Source organism: Carlito syrichta, unplaced genomic scaffold, assembly GCF_000164805.1.
Source record: "Carlito syrichta isolate Samal-C Ts95f unplaced genomic scaffold, Tarsius_syrichta-2.0.1 Scaffold305570, whole genome shotgun sequence".
Lineage (NCBI taxonomy): Eukaryota > Metazoa > Chordata > Mammalia > Primates > Tarsiidae > Carlito > Carlito syrichta.
The window spans coordinates 152,853-177,345 of record NW_007249666.1 but is presented as its reverse complement, the minus strand read 5'-3'; the positions used below and the strand labels follow the sequence as shown (position 1 = coordinate 177,345).

The following is a 24,493-nucleotide window of genomic DNA, read 5'->3' as shown; positions in this document are numbered from 1 at the left end:
ATCTATGGTGACTCTCCCCCCCCTTTTCAGTGTTGTCACATATTGATATAAAAGGTATACTTATACTGTAGTTAACTTAGTAGCCATCAGAACCTTATCTTTGATTTCCTATACAGTATGATTTCCAGTGTTTCTGTTTGTATTTTTGTTTATAAATAGTTTATACAGTTAACAAATTTTAATAACTGTATCATGTACATTTTTATTAAAATATTTTGCAATGGATTGAAGCTTTGCAGAGTCAACATACATTGCTTTATTTTTAGTAGTGCAAAAGATCTTTATAAAGCTAAAGAAGATTTCATCAGTATGGCTTAGCATCTTGGCTTTTGATATGCAGGAGAAATGTGTGCTTAAGAGGCTATCTTGTAGTGATGATTCCTAGACAGTGTGTGAATCAGGATGTTCTTGCTGCAATTACTGTATTTTATTGGTAAGATAATAAGATGAGAATCATGATAAAATTCTAAAAGTAATACATGTGAAAAATAGGTTAATCATTTTAGCTATTTGATAAATTTCTGAGTATTCAAAGCATGCTTATTTCTTCCTTTAGTAATTAACTGAAAGGTTAAGTCATTATTTCATCAGAATGCTGGTGGATTCACATGCTGAGTTTGGAATTTGGCCTGTTTCTTTTCTTGGTATTGCTACACAGGGAGATTTTGCATGATAGGTTCACCATACAATTCCCTAGAATAACAGATACTATGAGATGATTGGTGGGACAAGGAAAAGGATGATGTCATCTTCATTACAAGCCAAACTAGAGTTTTGTTCCTTTATCAAGTCAGTGTTTACTATAGTAAGTCTAACATATGGCGGTAGTGGATTGCATTTCTCACACTGGGCAGCAGCTTTTTAAAGCAGCTAAGAAATTCCTGTCTTCCTCGTTCAGCTTGAGGTCCTTCTTTGTGTGTTTATCAGCATGATTTATACAAAGAGGGGAAAGTACACATTAGAATTTTGCTTTTTGGTTTGGCTATAATATATTATGTTGGTATATAACATAACATAGCAACATAATATAATATAATATAATATAAATGTTGGTGAATATAATTGTTGCCTGGCATTGGAATAGAACTATTCATTAGTCTTGTTATTAATATTTATGTATAAAATGCCCATCTTTTAGAAATTTATCTTTAACAGAAGTTTGTTTCATCTGCAAACTGTCTACTATTTTTCTGTTTTAAAGAATTGTTGATATTAGATTTTAGTTAATTTATAATTGATTACCTAATATTTGTTGAAATTCCAACTCACTTATAGTTTATTTAAATTAATTGAGTTGAAAAATTACATTGGTGTTTGAAAAATCACCCTGTAGAAATTTCCATGTTTTAAGTTTTTAAAAAACGAGAGTCTTGTCTCTACAACAAATCAAAAAATAAACCGGTGTGGAAGCACGCACCTGTAGTTCCAGCTACCTGGAAGTCTGAGGCAGAAGGGTCACCTGAGTCAACAGGTCGAGGCTGTGGTAACCTTGAGTGTGCCACTGTACTCCAGCCTGGATGACAGATATTCCAACTCAAAAAAAAAAAAAAAAAAAAACTATTTGTATTTGTAAATTTAATTTTATGTTTAATATATAAATTTTGTATATCTTTCGGAGGTTTTGCAGAAAACATAATTCTTAAGTTTTATGGAAATCTAAATTCATAAATAATTACGTATTTTGAAAGCATGACTTATCTTTGTTCAGAATTATAGTTTAATTAAAATCCTAAGTCATATTAGGTAACAGCATAATTCAGATTGGCAACATAGTGTTGTTCAGAATGTGACTCAGACTTTGCCCAAAGGTATTGAGGAACTCATTTTTTTGTGCCTGTGACAAGATGTTTCTTCTACAGAAGGCGGAGTCCCTTGTTATAATACCTGTTTGTTAGGTAATATCTCCTCTTGCACACTTTCTTCTTCTGAAAATAAAAGTGCTAAGTGAATGAAGGAAAATAATTCTATTACTTTGATTTGTATATTGATAACTAACTGTATTTTGCCACTGATAACTGTCTGTTTTTGGCTGTTTGGAGGCACCATTATAAGCTTAAATGGGAGTATCTGCAGTAGGTGCTTTGTGGCAGAAGCATGAAGAACAAGGGTGGGTACTAGAGTTATTGTGTTTTCAGTTGGAAGAGGGTGTGGCAAAATTAAAATATTTTTCTGAAATTTGTATTTTAAAAGGGAGTAATTTCCAGGTCAGGTGTGGTGGCTGTAATCCCAGCACTTTGGGATACCAAGGCTGGAGGGTTGCTTGAGACCAGGGGTTTGAGATTAGCCTGGGTAACAAAGCAAGACCCCATCTCTATTTTTTAAAATAAAAAAATCAGCCAGGCTTGGTGGTGCATGCCTATAGTCCCAGATACTTGGGAGACTGAGTTAGGAGGATTACTTGAACCCAGGAGTTGAAGGCTGTGGTGAGCCGTGGTTGTACCACTGCACACCAGCCTGGATATCAGAGTGAAACTCCGTCTCAAAAAAATAACAATAAAACAAATTAAAATGGAGGTAATTTCCTTTTAGTCCAAGCACATTTTGGAAGCAGATTTAATCATTTTCTTCTTTAACCCTTTCCACTCTTAGGGGACGTTGTGAATCTAGCAGACCATTCTGATGTCCGCTCTCAGAGGACATAAAGAGTTTGCTGGTGATTATATAGGACAAGCTTATAGCACTGCAGATTTTTCAAAAATGTATGTTTTCTTGAAGTTTTCCATTCAAATTGCGTGAAGAAGCATATATACTCTGAGAGCTGGTCAGTTAGTTAAGAAACATGAGTGTATCCTTCCACATTGTCTTTGAACAACAGACTGTACAATAAATTACATATTATTAATGTGGGAGGAAGAAAACGAGACTGCATTGTCTGGTCGAATAGAAAAGCACCAGGTGGGAAACATCAAATTACTATTGCACAACATGTATCAGTGAACCTGCACTGCATGTCAGTGACTGTTTCACACGTTACCACACGTTTATAAGATATAAAATTTTGATTTCTTTTGTTATAAGTTTCTCAATTTCTAAAATTCCATTATAAGCCAAATAACATTGCAATAAAATAATTGGTTCCAACACTATGCTATTTCATATGAAGAGATTCATTTTTTACTATTTCATAAAAAAGTATGATCGATCAAGTTGCTGATAGGTGATCTACGAGATATCTCCAAGTGCAAAGGGTTAATGTCTTCTGAATTTTGGTAGCTTCTTGTCTCTTTCTAGGAATTGAACACTGAACTACAGGAAAGTATCATGTTGTATAGATTATTCTTCCTGAAAGGGGTTGGTGCATGCTGCAATTCTATTGTGCCTGTGATATTTTTCAGCTTTCCTTTGCAAAATGAAATTCTGTTATTTCCATTTAAATGTACTAATGACATACAAATCTTAGTAGCATGTTTTATATTTGTATTATTAGAGTGATCCTGAAGGTATCCCTTTTAGAATAGTTATTTTATAATTAGCAAGTTTGGGAGACAAAAACACCTTGTTACAAATACGTATGTGACATCTGAGAACTAGGTTACTTTATGTATTTGGAATGCAAGAGTATCTTATCAGAGCTAATTATTGTTCCTTGTAAGTATAATACTGTGTTGAATTTGAATAATAATATTAGGAAATATGGCTTCCCAAATATAGCTGTGTATCAATATACAGAATTAAAAATCAATAATGGGGAGACACCTCTTATCAATAAGGGTGCCTGAAAAAAGCATATTTGTATACCCAACCCTTAACTGTACGCCACAATATCATAATAAAAAATATTGATTAAAAAAAAACAAAATGAATTTCTAAAACTGTGAAGTAGAAAGGGCTCATAAGCCAATTTTTTTCCTCACAGAATTTAGCATGCTGACATGTCTCATGGAAGGGCGGGTTAATGTGTGTGTGTGTGTGTGTGTGTGTGTGTGTGTGTGTGTGTGTGTGTGTTTTCAATAAATTGCTCTTTGGGCTACATCTGCAGATACAGTAGCCAATTGATCTAATGCAGTTTCTGAAGGCTTTCTGTACAGGTGATGTCATCCTTTTAGCTCTATTCTCCTCCCACTCTTCCCTTCTTATTAGATATTTCATCTTACTGCAGAGCATAGAATCAATAGGAGCGTCTCCTTAGGGAGCTTCTGTGAAACGGGCAAGGACAGTAGAAATTAAGGCACTGATATATAGTCTTGCGTTAGCAGAAGATAGTGTTTTTGCACTATATCATACATAAATTTTTAACCAGAAAAGCCAGACTTACATCAACAGTGCTGTCTTACTGATGCATTAGAACAAGAAGCAATACTGCAGAGCTGTAAATAGTGCACGTGAAAAGAGAAAGTAATTTTAATTTTGGAGATTCTCAGGCATTCTACAGGACAAACCTGTTACAGCATATATCTTTTAACTACCATTTGTTCAACGGTTATTTTTTTTTTAACCTCTGGTGATTAAGAATATAAAGAAGAACTTTAATCTTCAGGATACTGTGTTTGCTTCTAATGCAGAAGAATCATTGCAGTGCTTGTTCTACAAAATGAAATAAGTTGAAGAAAAGACAAAGCTGTATTATAGAGAGAAAAGGTTTCACAGAACTCAGGAACACAGATTTGGTGCATGTTGCCTTATTTACTTTGGTTGATACTGTATTAACTGTTGTGCTACCACTCTGCATGTCTGCTCCAGGTGCCTGAGGACGCATGTAAATGTCTGTATGTTCTGAGCCAGAAATGTAAACATCTTGATTTACTATGATTTGTTTGTGAAAGTGAATGTTTTAATGAGAACTATTAGAGTTATTTAGAACAATACTCTAAACTACTGAAAGCTCCTGGTCTCAGTTTGAAAAGGGGTTTGGAGAGGCTGCCTTTATTTAACACTGCAGTGGTGTAAGATTTGTAAAAGGAAAATTAACAGAATTTTGTCACCATACTCATCAGTGTGGTTCTGGTTTGAAAAAGAAACTACCTTTTCCAGCCTAGGAAATGGCTTTTCTTGTTCGCTGTTATGCCAATTGTCTTCAACCATGGGCCTCCAAAGTAAGTAATTATTTTCATTGAGATTGAAATAATCCAATCTTAAATTTGAATTTTATTTTAAATTATAAGTGAACTCTATTGTGCTATTATATTTTCTGAACTTAAAAATAAGAACTACAAAGCAGTCTTTCTTACTGCTGTTGTGTTTTTGAAAGAAATCTCTAAAACATTCTAATGTGACTCTGAGAAGATCTGAAAAGTGCCTTTTTAATATATAGACTTAAAATGCAGTGCATTTGAAGTGTACTCTCTTTAGCTTGAATCGTCATTTGATTATGACTAATTCTGTTCTTGTCTGTGATCAGTCTCTTTAACATGAGTTCTGTTGCTTCTTTTCCATAAATGATTGATGTATTTAGATATATTAGTCTAATTTCTAGCTTATATTATACATTTTTTACTAATATGGTTCCAGCAGATAAATTATTACCGAATTGTGCTTTTTTATGAAGACTAGATAATTATTAAGCAGTGAAATAATATGACAAAAATACTCATTATGAAAATTAATTATGTGAAAATATTTAAATAATATTCTTAGATATTTTTAAAGTAGTAAACCGTTAGTAGTTTGAGACTAAGATTATCTGTCATACTTGTCATTTCAAAACAAACATATTAACTCACAGAAAAGCAAAATGCTACATAACAGGCCATGCTAGAGTATAGGAAAATATGCATTGTACTTCATTCAGTAAATTTTATTGTTCATAGTGGCTATTTATACAGTCTAATTTGATGCCACTCAAGTTATCTTTCTTGTCTCTTGTGTTAATTTCAAAACAGAAAAATAGAGAAGTATGAATTTTTAGTTTTTTAGATTTTTAGATTTCTTTATGGTTCTCTTGAATAAAGGCAGACACAATGGAAGCACTTCTTAGGATGGCCTGAAATCATGTCTTTGTTTAAAGGTTGTCCTGTTGATGGTGACTACGAGAAATGCTATGATAGCCTCATTGTATACTGTTTTATCTGGCCTGGCTCATTGCGTATCTTTCTTAAAGGCAGCTTCTGGAAGAACATTTAAATTCAGTGTCCATTTGGCATACAACTGACTGAAATGTAAAGAGTTGAAAAGAAGCCTAGGTATACAGTGGGTTTGTGCTATTGTCTGCTAGGACCTGAATGGCCTCTTTCATGCAAATGCCACCTTTGGGACCCAAACATTGCTGATGCTTGATAGTGGCACTACTCAGATTTTTAAAAATTACCTTTGTAGAAAAGAAATGAGTGAGACAATGTAAAAAAAAGCTTTAAAGAAATATAAGAATGAGACATTGGGGAGGTTTAAGATTGCCAACAAAAAATAATCTTTGGAAGTACCGGTAGCCAACTTTTTATCCAAGATTTGGCAAGTATAGAAGAATTAAAGAGAATTTTAAAGATCAAATTCTAAGGTTTCATTACATGCCAGCAAACATTACTTAAGCAGAATTCTGTGGTTAGTACTTTACCATATTAATCAAGTATTTTTAAGAGTACGTGTCTTCTTCCTCCTTTCATGTTACTATTGATAATGGAATTTTAACTCTGGATTGTGATTAAACACATATAACTTATTATTTATATTAGCTGCATTTGGTTTTCCAATACATTTTACTGTTTTTTTCCTTTAGTAATTCATGTATTGTGTCCATGTTACTATGCACTTACATTTCACTACTTCTGAATTCATCTCTTTTCTTCCTAAAATAAATAGTTATGCCAGCAAGGTTCTGTGGGGATGATGAACCTTACATAGTTGTATATTTTAAAAACCTTCTTTTATATTTACTCTTAAGATAATTGTTTAATTGGATGTAAAATAATAAATTCAGAGACTTTTTTCTTTTAGCTCTCTGAAAAGTTACTGTACTGTCTTCTGGCATTCAGCATTGTTGATAAGAAGACTGAACTCATTGTAATTCTTGTTTCTTTGTTAAGTACTCGGGGTTTTTTCCTTGTTAGTGGTTTGGTTGTGTTTTTGTTTAGTTTTTTATCCTTGATGCCATGACGTTTTACCATGGAATGCTAATGTTTTGTTTCTCCTTCTTGGCACTTGGAAGATTCTCAAGCTGAATATTCTCATTTGTTGGAAATTGTGGAAATTGCAACTTTATTTTCTCTGATCTCCCTAGATGTTAGAACTCTGGGTCTGCCCATAATGTCTCTAAACATTTATTTCATTCTCACTCTTTATTCTCACTCAATCTGTGCATTCTCAGTTTGGTCTTGTAGCTCATTAATTCATTCTTTGTGAACAGCTATTCTCCTAGTCATCTTTTAAATTTTCACATGTAATAATTGCATTATTTATTTCTGAAATCCCTTAAGTGGTACTCTCATAACTACCTTTGGTTCATAACTTGTTTTCATTTTGTGAATGTTATTCTTTTTTCTTATTGTTTCATTAGCTCTTTCTTGAAGTGTAAATTGTTCTTAGTTGAGTTTTTTGTGTTTCTTTCAGGGAATTGACTTCCCTTGAGTGAGTCTTAGTTGGAAGCTCACTTTCCTGGTTTGTTTGGGTTGCTTGCTTTAGGTGACTTTAGCTGGGAATGGGGTAGGTATTACCACTTTGGCCTGTTTTCCTTGTTTTATGTACACCTACAGTCACTGGTCACTGGTTGATTTATATACAACTAAAACTACTGGTTATTGCTTTTCCCTTATCTTACCTATCCTTAGCATTTGACACAGCTAATCACTCCCTCCTTGACTAACTTTCTTCAGAGTAAAAGTCAAAGTCTTCACCATGACCTACTAGACAATGTCTGATCTCTCTCTCCCCCCTTATCTCCTACTATACTTCTCATTTTCTCCAGCCATTCTGATATCCTTGTTTGTTTTCAAACTCACCAGGCATTCTTACACTGATTTCTTCTTTTCTCAACAAGTATGATTACGTTTACTTTTAATAGGCTTATGGTTAAACGTGATTGTTGATTGAAAGCTTCTCTGTGGTTTCAGAAATATTAAAGTGGAGAGAAATATGTGTCTTAGAATTGGAAAACTCAAATACTTATTAGGTAATTTAACACTATCCGTCGAACTCTCTTCTTTTAGTAAAAATAATGAGTTAGGAATGTTTCATATTTTCCTTGTAATTTCACATGCCTCAGGCATAGTGCTGTTATCTCCACATGTATAATATACCCAAGGCTCCTAAGATTAGATATAGCTATATCTTTTAGGACTTTTGAGAAATGTTCAACTCTCTGTAAAGTAGGCTTCAACTACTTTTTAGACCTTAGAACTTACTTTTAGCTCTCACTGTCAGCTGATACATTCTTTGTCACTCTCTCTAGTCTTAGAAACTTCTTTGTATTCTAATGACTTGCTTTTTAATTTCATAAGACCTATATCTTTTGTGCTTTGACTAATGTCTCCTATTCTCAAGTATATAATTTTCTTCCATTGCATCTTCTGTTTCCAGAGTAATCTTTTAAAAAGCAAATCTTTTCCAGTCACTTTCTTGCTTAAAATTTCTTGGTGGTTCTCTACTAGTACAGTAAATCTACACACCCAAGATATTCTCTATTCATCTCTACCTAAGCTACACTGGTTTGCTTACTGTTTTCTGAATGTATTGTGTTCATTCAAGCCTCTGGCCTAATACTGTTCAATGGAAATATAATATAAACCATGTATGTAATATTAAACCTATTAGTAGCCACGTTTTTAAAAGTAAAAAGAAATAAATGAAATTTATTTTAATGATAAATCTAATATACCCAAAATATTGTTTCAACATGTAATAAACAATGTAATAATTCTTAATATGGTATTTTACAGTCTTTTTTTAGTATTAAGTCTTTTAAGTCCATTGTGCATTTTATACTTATGTCTCAGTCTGGACTAACCACACTCCAGTTGCTCAGTAGCCATGTATGTTTAGTCTTGATATCATCTCCAGGTCTTATCTCAGACATAATTATCTCAGACATCTTTCTCCCTGTTCTCTACCCCTCAGTAAGAATGACGTCTTTCGAAGTTATATTATTTAGGTATTTTTTTCCTTTTAATCTCCAAGGTTTTCATTCATTTTTGTTATGACTAGCATCAGGTATATGCTAGGTGCTTCTTATTTAGTAAATGGGAAATTAAACCAACAAACTTGTTAGAAATTTATGTATATTTATAGTAAATGAGTGTAGAGTTCTGAAATGTCTTCCTGTGAACAGTACTTGAGGAGCTTATGGACCTTGTTACATGTCCAAGAGTTGTCTTTATTCCTAGGCCATTTTAAGGTCAAGGGATACATCTTGGATAGGCACAGTGTTTTTATACTCAAGTAATTAAGTTTAAAAGGGAAATTATAACAATGCAGCTTAGAATTTAACAATGATTTTTGAAGAATGGTATTCTATTGGGGAATTGTACAGTTTTTGAACATTGTTAGGGCTAATAAAAAAATACTGTTTCATACTTATAGAGGCCTTTGAATTCTCTTCTCTTAAGTAAATTAATGCTTGAGTGTGGATTATAAGGACCAGAAAATTTTCAGATAGCAGCGTTTCTTATTCAGGTGGTTATTTCCCTACTGTCATCCTTAATTGCCGTAATTGAGGTTAGGTTATTCTTGAAGGGTAGGTTCTAAAAATATGAAAAAAAATCTTGAACAGTCCTTTAATATTACTCTTATGATATACATGCTACATTCGTTGCAAATCCAGATTTAAGTTGGTCTCCACCCCTCCCCTCTTCTAAACTAAAAGCGTTTCTTATGGTATATCTTGATCTAGCACTAATTGCTCTGTATTTCTTGGTTGGATACATGGAATTATCCCAAAGTTTTATTTCTTACACTGGCAGGATATTAATAATATTAGAGAAAAATAAGTTTGGAGAATGCTGTGTGAAACAAATTTCTTCATTGTGGGACTTCTTGGAACCTCTGTAAATACTCTTATGTTTGTTGTAAAGAGCTGAGGGGCAAATAGTATACATTGTTTTTCAACATATTCAACCATGGAAAATTTTTTTCTGTAATATATACCTATGAGTTTTATCTCCTAGAATAGTATTCTAGGGTATACAGTTTATATATACATCTGTTTCAGAAGATATCCATGGAAACCTTCTGAGCAGCAATGACAGTGTTAAGTCAAGTATATTCATTGATTTATTCTCCAAATACTTAACGAGCCAGCATTGTGTGTGGGATAGGCATCACTATGCTAGGCCTTCATTAGATAGTAAAAGTGGAATACAGATATACAGTTGGCCCTTTGTATCCACGGGTTCTGCATCTGCAGATTTCAACTAACGACAAATCAAAAAATTTGGAAAAAAAATTCCAGAAAGTTCCAAATAGCAAAATTTGAATTTGTCATTTGCCAAGCAATACACTGAAGCTACATGATAAAGTGATGGGTAGACATACCCTTCTGTCAGTCTCTCTTCAGCACTTGTTGTTTGAGCATTGTTCATTTCATGTCTCATTCATTCACTACTTATGTTTTGCTTCTGTAAAAAAATGGCTTCTAAAATGGAGTTAAGTGGTCAGAGTAATACCTCAAAGATTAAGAAGGAGCATAATGTACTATCTCTTGATGAGAACATGAAAATCTTAGCTCTTTGGAAAAGTGGCACATCGCTTGCCAAACTGGGCCATAAAGTCAGTTAGAACGAAATGAGCATTCTCACACTGAAGCAGAAAGAAGGTGAAATTAGTACTGCTCCAACAACAGTAAAAATGGTCTATCTGGCTAGGGGTAAAGTATTTGCAAAGACAGAAAACATCAAGTGTGTGGTTAGAGGACATGGTGGCAAAATTTTACATGCATAAGCACTTAGCCTCTATGAGCACTGTTGGGAAGGGGGTTGAGGAGAATTAGAAGAAGCAGTTTAAGGCTAATAAGGATTGCTATGTAAAGCATTACAGCCTCAAGAACTTAAAGATTTCAGGAAAGTCAGTGTCTGCTGAGGCCCAGGCAGCATCGGCATTCCCAGAAAAGTTCAAGAAACTCATAGAAACAAAAGACTACCTTCCAAAGCAAGTCTTCAATTGCAATGAAACAGACTTATTCTGGAAGAAGATGCCCAATCATACTTACAACCATACAAATGCCAAACAGACTCCAAGGTGTAAGGCCTGAAAAGATCACCTTATTCTGGTGCTGTGTAGCAACACAGCAGGCCACATGATCTTACCAGACTTCAACTACTGAGCAAATAATCCCTGGGCCCTTAACAAAAATTAAAATTGTCTTCCCAGGTAAGAAGGCTTGGGTGACACCTATCTTGTTCTTGGGATGTGGTTCTACCAGTTCTTCATTCCTGAAGTAAAAAAATATTTTGAAAAGAAGAGACTGCCATTTAAGGTCCTCCTCCTAATTTACAGTGTTCCTGACTATCTTCAATCTGCTTTACTGATGAGATTGTGGAAGAAATGTTCCTGCCTCCTAACACGACTGCACTGCTGCAGCCACTTGTCCAAGCATCATAAAGTGTATTAAGATGACTTAACCTGGCTAAGTGCAGTGGGTCAGCCTGTAATTCTAGCACTTTGGAAGGCTGAGGCAAGAGAATTGCCTGAGCCTGGGGATTCGAGACCAACCTGAGCAACTTGGTGAGATCTCGTCTCTACAATAAATTACAAAAATTAACTGGGCGTGGTGGCGTGCGTCTGTAGTTTCAGCTACTTGGAATGCTGAGGTGGAAGGATCGCCTAAGCCCAGCAGGCCAAGACTGCAGTGGCTGTGAGCATGCCACTGCACTCCAGCCTGGGCAACAGAGTGAGACTCCAACGCAAAAAAAAAAAAAAAAAAAGATGCCTTAACCTGCCTCACCTTCAGAAGTATCCATACTGCCTTTGATGTTAACCCTGACTGACTGCAGTGAATATGGAAGAGCTTCACAATGGTAGAAGCTGTAGATGCCCTAAAGCCTGAAAGAATTAGTGCATGTTGGAGGCTATTATGGAGTAAGGTAGTCAGTAATTTCGGGAGTTTCCCCACTGTTGATACTGAAGTCAGGAATATCTTGAATGTTACAAGGGAAGTTGGTGGGGAAGGCTTCTCTTACATGATTGAGGATAACATCCAGGGAACACATATAAGAGCATAGAGTCACCTTACCAACAAGGAAACTGAAGATCCGCTGAAATCCTCTACAGATCATAATGATGCAGCAGAAGATTTAGAGACAGCAGAGCTGTCAGTGTGGTCACTTGAAAAGTTTGCATTAGTTCTTCAACAGGTCCAAGTGTTAAAGGATAGGATCTTCACGTACTATCCTCTTCATCCAAGGAATAACGGCATGCCTATAACCATTGCAAGATGTGTTTAATGATGCAAAGAAAAAGAAGAAACTTCTATAGCAGTGTTTCTAGCAAGGCATCTAGAGTTATGAGACTTTGTTCTTCAATGCTTGAAGATCCTCAGCCCTCAGCCTCCAGAGATCTGACATTGGTATTGTTGAGTCTTCTCTGAAGCATCAATGTATGCAGTCGTAACTTGGTTCTTCTGATGTACATGATTCTTCTGACAGGATGTCAGAAGGTTCAGGTTAGCCTGATTTTTCACTGCTTACCTACAGTGCATCTTGTCACCTCACCACATCAGCACTTAGGTGTCATATAGCAATCATCATTATCATCATGCAAGGGTTATCGAGAGAAAAACTTGGATTTGGGTGAGTGTTAATACAGTGTGTGTGTGAGAGAGAAATTAGGCATTGTAAGTAATCTAGAGATGATTTAAATGTATGGGAGGATGTTTATAGGTTATATGCAAATACTGCACCACTTTAAAAGTTTTGAGTGTCTGTGAATTTTGGTATCCATGAGGGTCCTGAACCCAGTCTCCCAAAGAGGAGATGACTACATATATACATGTATAGTCATATATCTATACACACACACACACACACACACACACACACACACACACACACACACGTGTGTGTACATACACGCACATATATATGTATACACAAATGTGACTACATTTATATATATCTACTATATTTATGACTATATATACGTATATGTGTGACTACATATATTTGTGTGTACATATATATGCACAATAAAATAGATACAGAGAGTATTGAGTGCCACATTCAAAGGAATGGAATGAAAACACGGAAGTGTTTCACTTTCCGTTTGCTTCTCAGCTTCCCATACAGGTCCTTATCTTGGGAGTTAACTGTTTGTTATTATAACCTAATTTAGCTTTTTACATTGTTTCCAGTGCTTATATGTTAAATATTAGTTTTCAGCTCTTCTGTAAATATTAAATATATTAGTACTTATGTTCTCACCAGGTGTTCTAATAAAACCCATCTTTGAGGGTTGTTATTTTAATTTTTTAATCATAGTAAAAAGAATGTATACTATGTGTGCAGCAACCCCTAGTTGCTAAGGGTTACAGAATCTGAGCACATTCTCATTGTTTATGGTTCTTTTAAAAAGGAAAGATAAGAGAAAAATCACCCTTGCCTATCTATGTGTGTATATATTTGTTTTCAGCTTTGAAAAATTCAAATAATTTATTTATAGAAACTATAGAAAATACATTTTTTCCATGAGAAAACAAAATATTTAAACTACATATTGCAGATAAAGCTAAACAATCTTTTGGATCACCATCTGGCAATTTTTTTTTTCGTTATAGAATACCACTATTATCTGGCATATATTCTTCCAAATCTTTCCTTCCAAATCTAGATGTATGAGAGGGAACCCCTCCAAAGAAAAGAATTTATTTATAAAAAATTGTGCATTTCTTCCTTCTGAAATTTCAGTCACCTTTGAAGTACTCTCTGATGCAGTAATACCTATCAAGATGCTTTTTCCACTCCTCAAACAGTTTTTGGACTTGTCCATTTTGGTGCATTTTAGTGCCTCTACTTTTTTTTGTTTCACTTCTTCTACATTGGCAAAACATTTCCCTTTGAGGACTTTTTTCATCTGGGGAAACACGTTTTTTCCCCGATGGCTTTAAAACTTTTACCTCTCCTTCCCCAATAGTTTTATTTTGGCATGCATAGGTAAAGTTTTGTTTTTTATTATCTTGCTCCATGTTCTGTGACTTCGTGTCTTTTGTCAATTTTGGAAAATGCTCAGACATTATCTTGCTTGTGTACCTTGAATACCCTTTATCCTCTTTCTATGATGCTGGTTATTCAGATGTCACATTTTCACTGTATCTCCTTCTCTCCTAACTTTACCCTTTCTACTCTCTTTGTTTCACTCTGGATATTTTTTTCAGACCACTCTTTACTTTCAAATTCTGTACTTAGCTCTGTCAAATCTCTTGTTAAGCCTGTCTGTTGGCTTTTAATTTTTATAGTTATCTTTTCGTTCTAGATTTTTTGTTTTGTTCTTTGTTAGTTTTTCTTTCTTTGCTGTAATTGTTAGTCTTGTCTTTTTCTCTCTTTATATGGATTACTAAACTGGATCAAGTCTGGCCAGTGAGCTGTTATGACCTGTGAGCTAAGATTAATTTTTACATTTTTAAAGCGTTGTTTAAACACAGACACACACACACACACACACACACACACACACGTATACAATAGAGTCTGTATGTGCCTGTGAAACCTAAAATTTATACTTTTTGGCCCTTTATAGAACATAACTCTTGGTATGTATTAAACACAGTTAATGTGGCATGTATACACAATGGAATAGTACGCAGCCTTAAATAAGGATAAAATTATGAACTTTGCAGCAACTTGGATGGACTTAGAGTCTATGATACTGAGTAATCTATCACAGAAGCAAAGAACTGAGTATCACATGTTCTCACTCATAAGCGGACCTTGAACAATTATTGTAATACCGTAAGAAAAAGATTGGCAGTAGTGGGAAGCTGTTGGGGAGGGGTGCACACCTCATCAACAAGGGTACCTGCATAATGAACATTTGTATACCTAACCCTGAATTGTACCCCACATCTTTAAAATTAAAAATTTTTTTAAATAAAAATTTAAAAAAATTAAAATCATAAAAAAATAAATAAACATGGTTATTTTGAGTCTGTGTCAGATAACCCTATAATGTAAAGGTTCTTTATTAGTTTCTAGTGTTTATTGTTTCTCATCATTTTCTTCATGAATGACATCTTGTCTTCTTATAAATACCTGGTTTTATTTGACTAAACAGTAGGTGTTATGTATGCCAAAAAAATTTTTTTCCAATCTGAGGTCTAAGATGATTTTTTTCCCTATAGCAAGGATTTGAGTTTGCTTTCAACAGTTGACTGGAAACACTAATAATCCTATATAACTTTAAACCAGCATCAGACATTGAAGTGATTCTAAAATCTGCATCAGTTTACTTCTGGGTCACATTTATTCCTAGAGTATAATGGGCTCTCTGTGGTCTCAGTCCAAAGATGGTTCTTCCATGTTAGGCCTTGGAATTTAACTTTTGTCTCTTCAGCTGTCAGAAGTGTTTGTTTCTCAGCCTATTGCACTTCTCTTTAGGAATCAGAAAATATTCTTAGGAGAAAAAGCAACCTCAAAGGCCAGATTGTGTGTGTGTGTGTGTGTGTGTGTGTGTGTGTGTGTGTGTGTTCGTGTGTTCATTCATTCATTCCAGTTTTTCTGCTTATCCTTGTGATAGAACTCATCCAATTATCTAACTCATCATTATCAGCAGGGGTAGTTTGTGTTGTATATAGATTTTATTTTTATAATCACAATACTTCCTCTTGAGTTAACATAATTCAGACTTGATCATTCTCTTCTTTAGAGTTTATATTTAATTTATACTATGTTTTAAAATTTTTTCCAACAAAAAAGCAATGAGAAACCCTGTTTTAAAAATTATATTGATTTCTCTTTATAGTCCTGAATAAGTTACAGAGAAATTATTCAGAAAATATAGAAGCATATCTCTTGTGTAAAACCTTTACTACTCTAGAAGCATATCTCTTGTGTAAAACTTTTACTACTCTAGAATGGTTTACTTATTGTCTGACCTCCTGTAGCATTTATTTTGTGAGATGTCTGTTTTATGGTATAAAATGTATTTTGTTCAGCCTGTATCCCTGATAACAGTGTGATCATATTAAAGATGGGATGGTGGAGTCATTTCCTTCTTGTGTCTGTGTCCCTGCATGTAGCATATACATTCATTAAGCAATTTTGATTATTGAAAAATCTCTCAAGGGCCAACTACAAGCTAATATTTTTGGAATGTTGAATATTGTCGATGTTTTACTTGTCTTAAGCCCTGGTACCAGCAGCTGTACTTTTTTTTTTTTTTTTTTGAGTTGGAGTCTTACTCGGTTGCCCAGGCTGGAGTGCAATGGCACACTCTCAGCCACCCCAGTGTCAACCCTCTGGACTCAGGCAATCCTTCCGCCTCAGCCTTCCAAGTAGCTGGAACTATAGGCACACGCTACCACGCCCAGCTAATTTTTTGATTTATTATAGAGATGAGGTCTTGCCAAGTTGCCCAGGCTATTCTCCAACCCGTGGGCTCAGGCAATCGCCTCACCCTAGCCTCCAAAGCAACAGCTGTACTTTAATCCAAGGTACTGCTATTTTATTTTGGCATTGGTCACCATTTTGTATAAAGTGGAGTGTATTTGAACGTGTGTATCCGTGTTTTAATAGCATTCCTATCCTTTACAATGGAACGGGCTTTTATTTTTATTTGAGAGAAAAGAGAAGTCAGGTTTTTTTCTCTGAAATACTATTAGTAGTGGCAGTTTTGTTTGTTTTTGGTTTTTTATTTAACTGTTCTATGGGCTTACCACTGTAGGGTTGCTTAATAGTTTCAGAGAGTACTATTTGGTTCTTACCATTTCAATGGATTTTTGCCAAAGGTAGAGAATTTAGTTTAGAAATGAGTTTGCACAGTAATGTATATAAAAATGTGTTATAGAAATCGGTGTGTAAAGAACTCTCTAAAAGGTAAAACTTAACATTTAGAATAACTTACATTATTTTTTTCTTCAGCTTCCAGCTGATCTTACCAAGATGCACCTTACAGACAACCCTCATCCACAGGTGACTCATGTATCTTCTAGTCAGTCTGGTTGTAGCATTGCCAGTGACTCTGGGAGCAGCAGTTTATCTGATATCTATCAGGTAGGAGTGTGTGTGCCTTAGGAGTGTGTGCGCTATGCATATGGCTTTTCAAATATCCTTTGCCTGTGCCTTAAATGGTCACATATATTTTAATTAAGGTATGAAATTCAACCATAAGGTCTTTGTAAAAACAGACTTTATATACTATTTGCAATTTGTAAGCCTAATTAAAGAGGTGATCTGTTTTTTGAGAATGATTAGATATGGCCCATTGGTATATGATATAGTGTCTCTTTCACTTATTTTGTCCAGGTGAATCCATACTAATATATAATGCTTGTTTTGGGTTAAAAAAAAATATTTTGAAACAACTGAATTTTAACTTATAAAAAGACTGACTTTTATTACAGTTGATTGTATACATCTTTTTTTTTTTTGAGTTGGAGTCTCACTCCATCACGCAGGCTGGAGTGCAGTGGCACACACGTTCACAGCCACCCCAGCATCGACCTGCTGGGCTCTGGTTATCCTTCCACCTCAGCCTTCCAAGTGATCGGAACTACAGGCACATGCTACCACGCCCGGCAATTTTTTTTATTTTATTGTAGAGAGGAGGTCTCACCAAGTTGCCTGGGCTGGTCTCAAACCTGTGGGCTCAGGGAATCCACTCGCCTCGGCCTCCCAAAGTGCTGGGATTACAGGCTGAGCCACCGAGCCTGGCCGATTGTATACATCTTATATAATTAGAAGTCATGAAAATTAAGCTGCTTTTATATTATAAAGCCTCTATTATTGTAGTATACCATAAATTAAGTATGTTTATGGACTTCTTCATTTTTAAATGCTCACCAGGAACAATTTCAAACTAAGCTTTTCAGTGATCTTTGTAATAGTGGAGAGAAGGTTCTAGGAAGACCTGTAAACTGAGAAAGTTGTCATACATTCCTGCTGAGATTAGAACCCAAGTTAGATTCAAGCCAATGTAGTAAATGTTTTAGGATCCAGATAGTAGAACTTTTATGATGTCTTCTTTAGTATAAGATGTGAAGAGCAGTTCCCTGTGTGTGGTTCTTTATGTTCTGGAGCCCAGTGGTTGATTTCGTCAGAAATCATGGGGTATAGGACATAAAACACTTTTATTAAAATCTAGAGGTTGCATAATATTGAGGGTTGGTTTATTCAAACATGCTGTCTATTTTAGGGCTGTCAGCTAGAAATTTAATATGAGGCAAGTATTTAATTTTAAATTTTGTAGTAGCCACGTTAAAAAAAAGGTAAAAGGAAACAGGCAAAATTAATTGTAGTGATATATTTAACTTAGCACAGAATATCCAAATAATATAATTTCAGCATCTAGTCAATATTTTAACATTACAAATGAGTACATTCCTTTTTCATACTAAATCATCAAGAACCAGAGTTTAAACTTACAGCACATTTTAATTCAGACTAACCACATTTCAAGTGCCCAGTAACCACATGTGGCTAGTGGCTATCGTATCGCACAGATCTGTAGAAATACTATAATCGAAGACTATACTTTTAGGGATCATTTCTGTAGTTCGAAATAGTATCATTGTCTGAGGAAGACATTTTAGACTGTGGTTCTGCAGAACACAGAATGTAAACAGAGTTCAAGAGCATCAATTGGTAGCAATTGGTAGGTTTGTGGATAGTTTTTGCTAGGTTCCTTAAATGAACATTATTATTTCTATATTTAACAAATCTTAAGGAGAATGTAAGTAAAGTTTACAGTTAAAAATAAAAGTTGAAAAAATGTGGAAAAAGTTAAAGGTTGCTAGAGGTAATAAACAGAATAATAATAGATTGATGAAATATATCCCCCAAAATATATGATTTCTAGACCTACAGATTTTATTTATTTATTTATTTATTTTGAGTTGGAGTCTCACTCTGTCGCCCAGACTGGAATGCAGTGGCCGCTCCCGGCTACCGCAGCCTCGACCTGCTGGGCTCCGGCGATCCTTCCGCCTCAGCCTTCCAAGTAGCTGGAACTACAGGCGCGCGCTACCACGCCCGGCTCATTTTTTGTTTTAATGTAGAGATGAGGTCTCACCAAGTTGCCCAGGTGGGTCTCGAACCCATGGGCTCAGGCAATCCACTCACCTCAGCCTCCCAAGGCGTGGGATTACAGACTGAGCCACCGGGCCCGGCTTATATTTTTTTAAAAACATGGATAAGTTAAATAGTACCACCCAACTAAATTAATTTTGTGTGTGGGTGTGTCTTTCCAGTCATATCCTTGCGACTAAAACAAAGGGAAGAAGAATTAAATATCAGTACTGTACCGGACCTGTGGTCTTTTTCTTGACCTCAGACTGCCTTTGGAGGCCTTATTAGAACTATGAATACACCTTTACAGGCATATATTGCCAAGGTGTATATCTTAGCCAGGGATAGTTGAAGTCATTTGTCTGTTTATCTGAATATTAGAATATCTGAATATTTGAGAGACTTTAAAAGTGAACCTGTACACTGTAGCAGTATAAGCAAAGCCTTGTGAAATTATGCAATTGTTTTTAATTTGGAGAATTGAGAAGAGAGAAGAGAGATATCCTAACAGCAGTTCTTAACAGAACTGTTTGCACCATTTTATATAGCCAAATGTATGGCTATACTCTTGCAGATTTTTTTCCTTGTGAGTTTTCATGTCTTTTCATTTAAAAATAATAGCCTTTGATTCTCAAAGAAACTTCAAAATAAAGGATTTACCACAGTGTGGGAACAAAAAAAAGCAAGTTAATAGTTCCAGTGTGAATATTTTCTACTCAGATTAGCTTAAAATTTGACTAAAGGTATACATTAAGGTGTTAGAATATTCTTGGATAGAATATGCATCTTCAAAGATTACTCAAGAGTAAAGAGTACTTTCTGGGTTCCTTTTTTCTATTTATTTCAGTCTTTTCCAAGAGCTGATAAATTGTGATATACTGACTCTTAAACAAAAGCCGTATGTTTTTAGTGATGCCTCATCTTGGAGCTCCACCTAGATGACATTTTCATATTATCTCTGATGTTTTTCCAATAAGAGATGTCTCCTTCCTTGTAATCCCATAGCAGGTTTTCTATGGAGCATTTTGCTTTTTCACCCTACTTTTTTTTTGTAGTTACTTGTGAACTTGACATTTTGCTTCATCAGAGTAAATTTATGGAGAGCAGTTTATATTTTACTCATGCTTGTATCCTATGCTGAGTTAAGCATGGTGCTGGCACTTAGAAAGTAATCTAGAATTTTTTTTAGTTGAATTACATTTGAAAATAGAAACCAATACTGGTTCCAAGGAAAATGCAGAAGATCTGTGTTAAGTAAAACTTTATTATCAAGGGCAAAGTAGACATTACTTTACCTGACTAACCTGTTGTAGAGATTATGAAGTTGACCAACCTAGACTGTGTAACTGGGAAGGATTAAATTCACAGGAGTCTAACCCTGAAGCTAAAGAGGAAAAACATAAGGTTTAAATGACCCATGAAAAAGATTAAATGAAATACTAAAAATGGGAATGCATAAAGGAGACACACTGAAAGTTTGAGATTCTGGCATAATTCTTGCCCTAAATTTGAAAATGTGGTTTTTGTAAATTTGTTTAACTCTTAATTCTAACCTTGTAGTTCCCCTCATTGTAGCTTCATGTTTATCTAGATGCAAACAGGAAAAGGATATCCTCTGGTGGTTTATTTGGAGAAAGCCAAGTCATCAGAAAATCACCTCAGACTGTCTTCCTCACCAAATTATATTTACACATATACACAGAGACACATTCATATGGCAAGAAAGAAAAACACAAGAAGCTTGATACTGTCTTAGTCCTATCACCAATATGTATATTTTTTCCTGGACTTAATTCATTTATCATAATCTTTTTAAGGGCCTGCTAAATCCCCGGTGCTAGGATGAAGTAGTTGATAGACCAGGGCTCAATTTTTCTGTGTATCCTACCTTTATGAATATGGAGTGTCTTTTGACTTACATTTTTTTGTACCAACTCTTAACGTTATAATATGAGTCATTAAGGCTTTATTAAATTTTCTGTTTGATTTTTTTCTCCTCTCTTTACTTCAGTTTAGATAGTTATTATTGTCTTTTCTTCAAGTTTACTCTTATAGTTTATATTTCTTTATTGAGATTCTCCATTTTCCTCTAATTATATTTGTTTTCTTTTAAATTTTTTGAACTTATATGTAATAAATGTTGAAAGTTCTTGTCTCCTACTTCTGTCATCTCTGTCATTCCTGTGTCTCTTATATTGATTGAATTTTCTCCTGGTTACAAGTCACATTTCCCTACTTTACATCTGTAGCAAGCTTTTATTGTATGCTGAACATTGTGGATACTACATTTAAAAAAAATTAATGGCTGGTCATGGTGGTTCAGGAAGAGGCAGGACGATTGCTTGAGCCCAGAAATTTGAAACCAGCATGGACAATATCATAGCGAGACCTTGTCTCTACATAAAGTTTTAAAAATTAGCTGGATGTGGTGGTGCATTCCTGTAGTCCCAGCTACTTAGGAGGCTAAGGTGGAAGGATCGTTTTAGCCCAGGAGTTGGGAGGTTGTGGTGAGCTGTGATTGTGCCACTGTACTCCTAGGCAACAGAAATGACTCAAAAAAGATTTTTTAAATCTATATCTAATTAGAGAATTAAACTTTCTGTCAAGGAAGCATCTTCAGAAGTATCATGAAATGACTTATAGTCCTGGTGATCATCATATCTACCTTTGTGTCAAGGACGTGGCTTCCTTTTGTTACTCAAGGAATTAGACCTTTGCTCTGTATGTGGTTCTTTTTATTTATTTTTAAATTTAAAAAAATTTTTTTAATTTCCTACCATGTTTGGCCAATCTTATTTTTTAAAAATTGACTGGGTGTGGTGGTTAATATTTATTTATGTGTACTTTTTTTTTTTTGGAATTGGAGTCTCGCTCTTGACGCCCAGACTGGAGTGCAGTGGCATGCTCATTGCCACCGCAGCCTCAACCTGCTGGGCCTAGGTGATCTTTCCGCCTCAGCCTTCCAAGTAGCTGGAAATACCGACTCATGCCACCACACCTGGCTAGTTTTTATGATTTATTGTAGAGACGAGGTCTCACCAAGTTGCCCAGGCTGGTCTTGAATCCCTAGGCTCAGGCAGTCCTCTCACCTCTGCCTCGCAAAGTGCTGGGATTACAGGTTGAGCCACTGTGCCCGGCCTTGTATACTCTTAATATTTTTTAACAGTTTAGTATATTTTTCAACTAATTTTATTCATTCTTTTTACATTGCTTTGAAAAAAGTACAGCTGTAAGAAGATAGAATATATTATAATATAATATAATAGTAAGAATAGATTGTATTCTTTCTTTTGCAGTTGGTCTTAGAAAGTTCCTAAAAAACTGTTAGTAGCCTTTTCCCAGTCCTAACGCATGACATTCTTCATAAAGAGCTATCTTAAATGTCTTCATTTCACACGCACAAGATAGTAAGCCTTCCCTATTGTCCCTGTAACTAAACTGTATCTTGCCTTCTTATGTTGTGAGCCATCCATCTTTTTGTCAACCATAATCCCAAAAGTGCGAATGAGACTAGGTTGAAATAACCTGGGCCAGGGGATGAAAGCCTTAGACTAGGATGAAGGACAGGCCAGTTTAAGATCCCTAATTTATAATGTAGATTATATTTAAAAATTGATAAAATGGAAAAGCACTCTTCAGGGGTATATTCTGAAAAATTAAATTAACATGTAGAAAATATTGTTTTAGTGTTTTTTAACACTTTTCTTAGTGAATGGAATGTAGGTTTTGGGGAAAGTCTTTTTAGCATATGTATTTAAAAGTACTTGTCTTTGAAAAGCAATTGTAGCCTGTAAAGAAGTTTATGGTTCCAAAAAGGTACTATTCAGACTGTGCTCCATTTAAACCCTAAATCTTCATAGCTGGAAAACAACTCAGAGCATACTACTTAGTCATAAAATAGGATAGCCCCTATATGACTTTGTCTTAGTCCATTCGGGCTGCTATACAAAATGCCAGAGCTTATAAACAACAGAACTTTATTTCTCACAATTCTGGAGTCTGGAAACTTCAAAGCTTGTTGTCTTGTGAAGGTCCTCTTTATGGTTCATAGATAGCACCTTTTAAATGTGTCTTTGTGTGGTGGAAAAGGAGAATGAACTCCCTCAGGCTTTTTGTTTTGTTTTTCTTTTAAGAAGTAGGATCTTGCTCTGTCAGCCAGGCTGGATGGAGTGCAGTGGTGCAATCATAGCTCACCATTAACCTTGCACTCCTCCTACCTCAACCTCCCAAGTAGCTAGTTGACAGGCATACACCGCTTTGCCCGGCTATTTTTTTGTAGAGACAGGTTCTTGTTATGTTGTTCATACCGGTCTGGATCACCTGGACTCTAGGCATCCTTCTGTCTCTGCCTCCTAATGTATTGGGATTGCAGGCGTGAGCTACCACCCTTGGCCACCCTCAAGCCTCTTTTATATTGATTTCATTAATGAGGGTCTCATGACCTAATAACTTCCTAAAGGCCCACCTTCTTATATCATCACCTTGAGGGTTAAGATTTTAACATAATAATCTTGAGGGGACATAGACTTTTAGACCATAGCAGATCCTTAGCAGCCAGCTTTTCTAATATAAAATCTCAGGTTGGGTATTTGTCTAAGTTGTTAACCAGTTATTACTTAAAGCTGTGCAGAAATCCAAAGAGAAATATAAAACACGGTCTTACAAAACAGATCAAGACTCTTTCATTTGCAGGTGTTAAAGTCCTAACTTTAATTAACAGAAGTTAAAGGATAATTTATAGACCCTCCCTCCCCCCACCTGGAAAAAGCAGAGGCAGCTGTAGCCTCAGGGAACCTGGATGCTGGAGATATGTCTGCTTTTGTCTGTTTGTCACTCTCTAGTCTTTTAGCTCCCTGTGGCTTGCTTATTTTTCTTCCCTCTCTTTCTCTGTGACACTTCCTATCACAAGTGCCCAGGCTGTGCTGTGCTCCTTTTTTCTCTGTCCTGCATGCTTTGTTTCTGTTGCTTTGTGTCTGTCTGTTTCTCTATTTCTGTGTCTGCCTTTCTTGATCAGTGTCCTACTCATTCTCCTTCCCCTTTCTCTGTTTATTAGTTTCATTTTTCTCCTGCCACAAAAAAACATTTCCACGTGTCAGTAGGATATCTACTTTCACATTCTTCCAATTCAGCAACCAGAGAAGAAAAAATACTGTTTCCAAATCCATTTATGTATGAAATCAGAAAAAAAGCCCTTTCTACCTTAGCTTGCTTAGTCAGGGAACAGGACGCCGTTTCCCACTGGAATCTCTAGTTTAAGAGAGGGGACCTGATGCTGTGTCTCATGCCTATAATCCTAGCGCTTTGGGAGGTGGAGGAGAGAGGATTGCCTGAGCCCAGGAGTTGGAGACCAGTCTGGGCAACTTGGCAAGACCCTGTCCCTACAATAAATTAAAAAATAAACCGAATGTGGTGGTGCACAC

General features: G+C 35.4%; 1 protein-coding gene across 5 annotated transcripts in view; it reads left to right on the top strand.

The window, feature by feature from the left end:
- RAPGEF6 (Rap guanine nucleotide exchange factor 6) overlaps positions 1 to 24,493 on the top strand; it is a 200,796-nt gene that overhangs the window by 90,310 nt on the left and 85,993 nt on the right. For all 5 annotated transcript variants that reach the window (XM_008061751.1, XM_008061753.1, XM_008061749.1 and 2 more), the window contains exon 7: positions 16,929 to 17,060. In XM_008061751.1, coding sequence (XP_008059942.1) covers positions 16,929 to 17,060 — 132 coding nt within the window. The remainder of the gene's footprint in view (positions 1 to 16,928; positions 17,061 to 24,493) is intronic.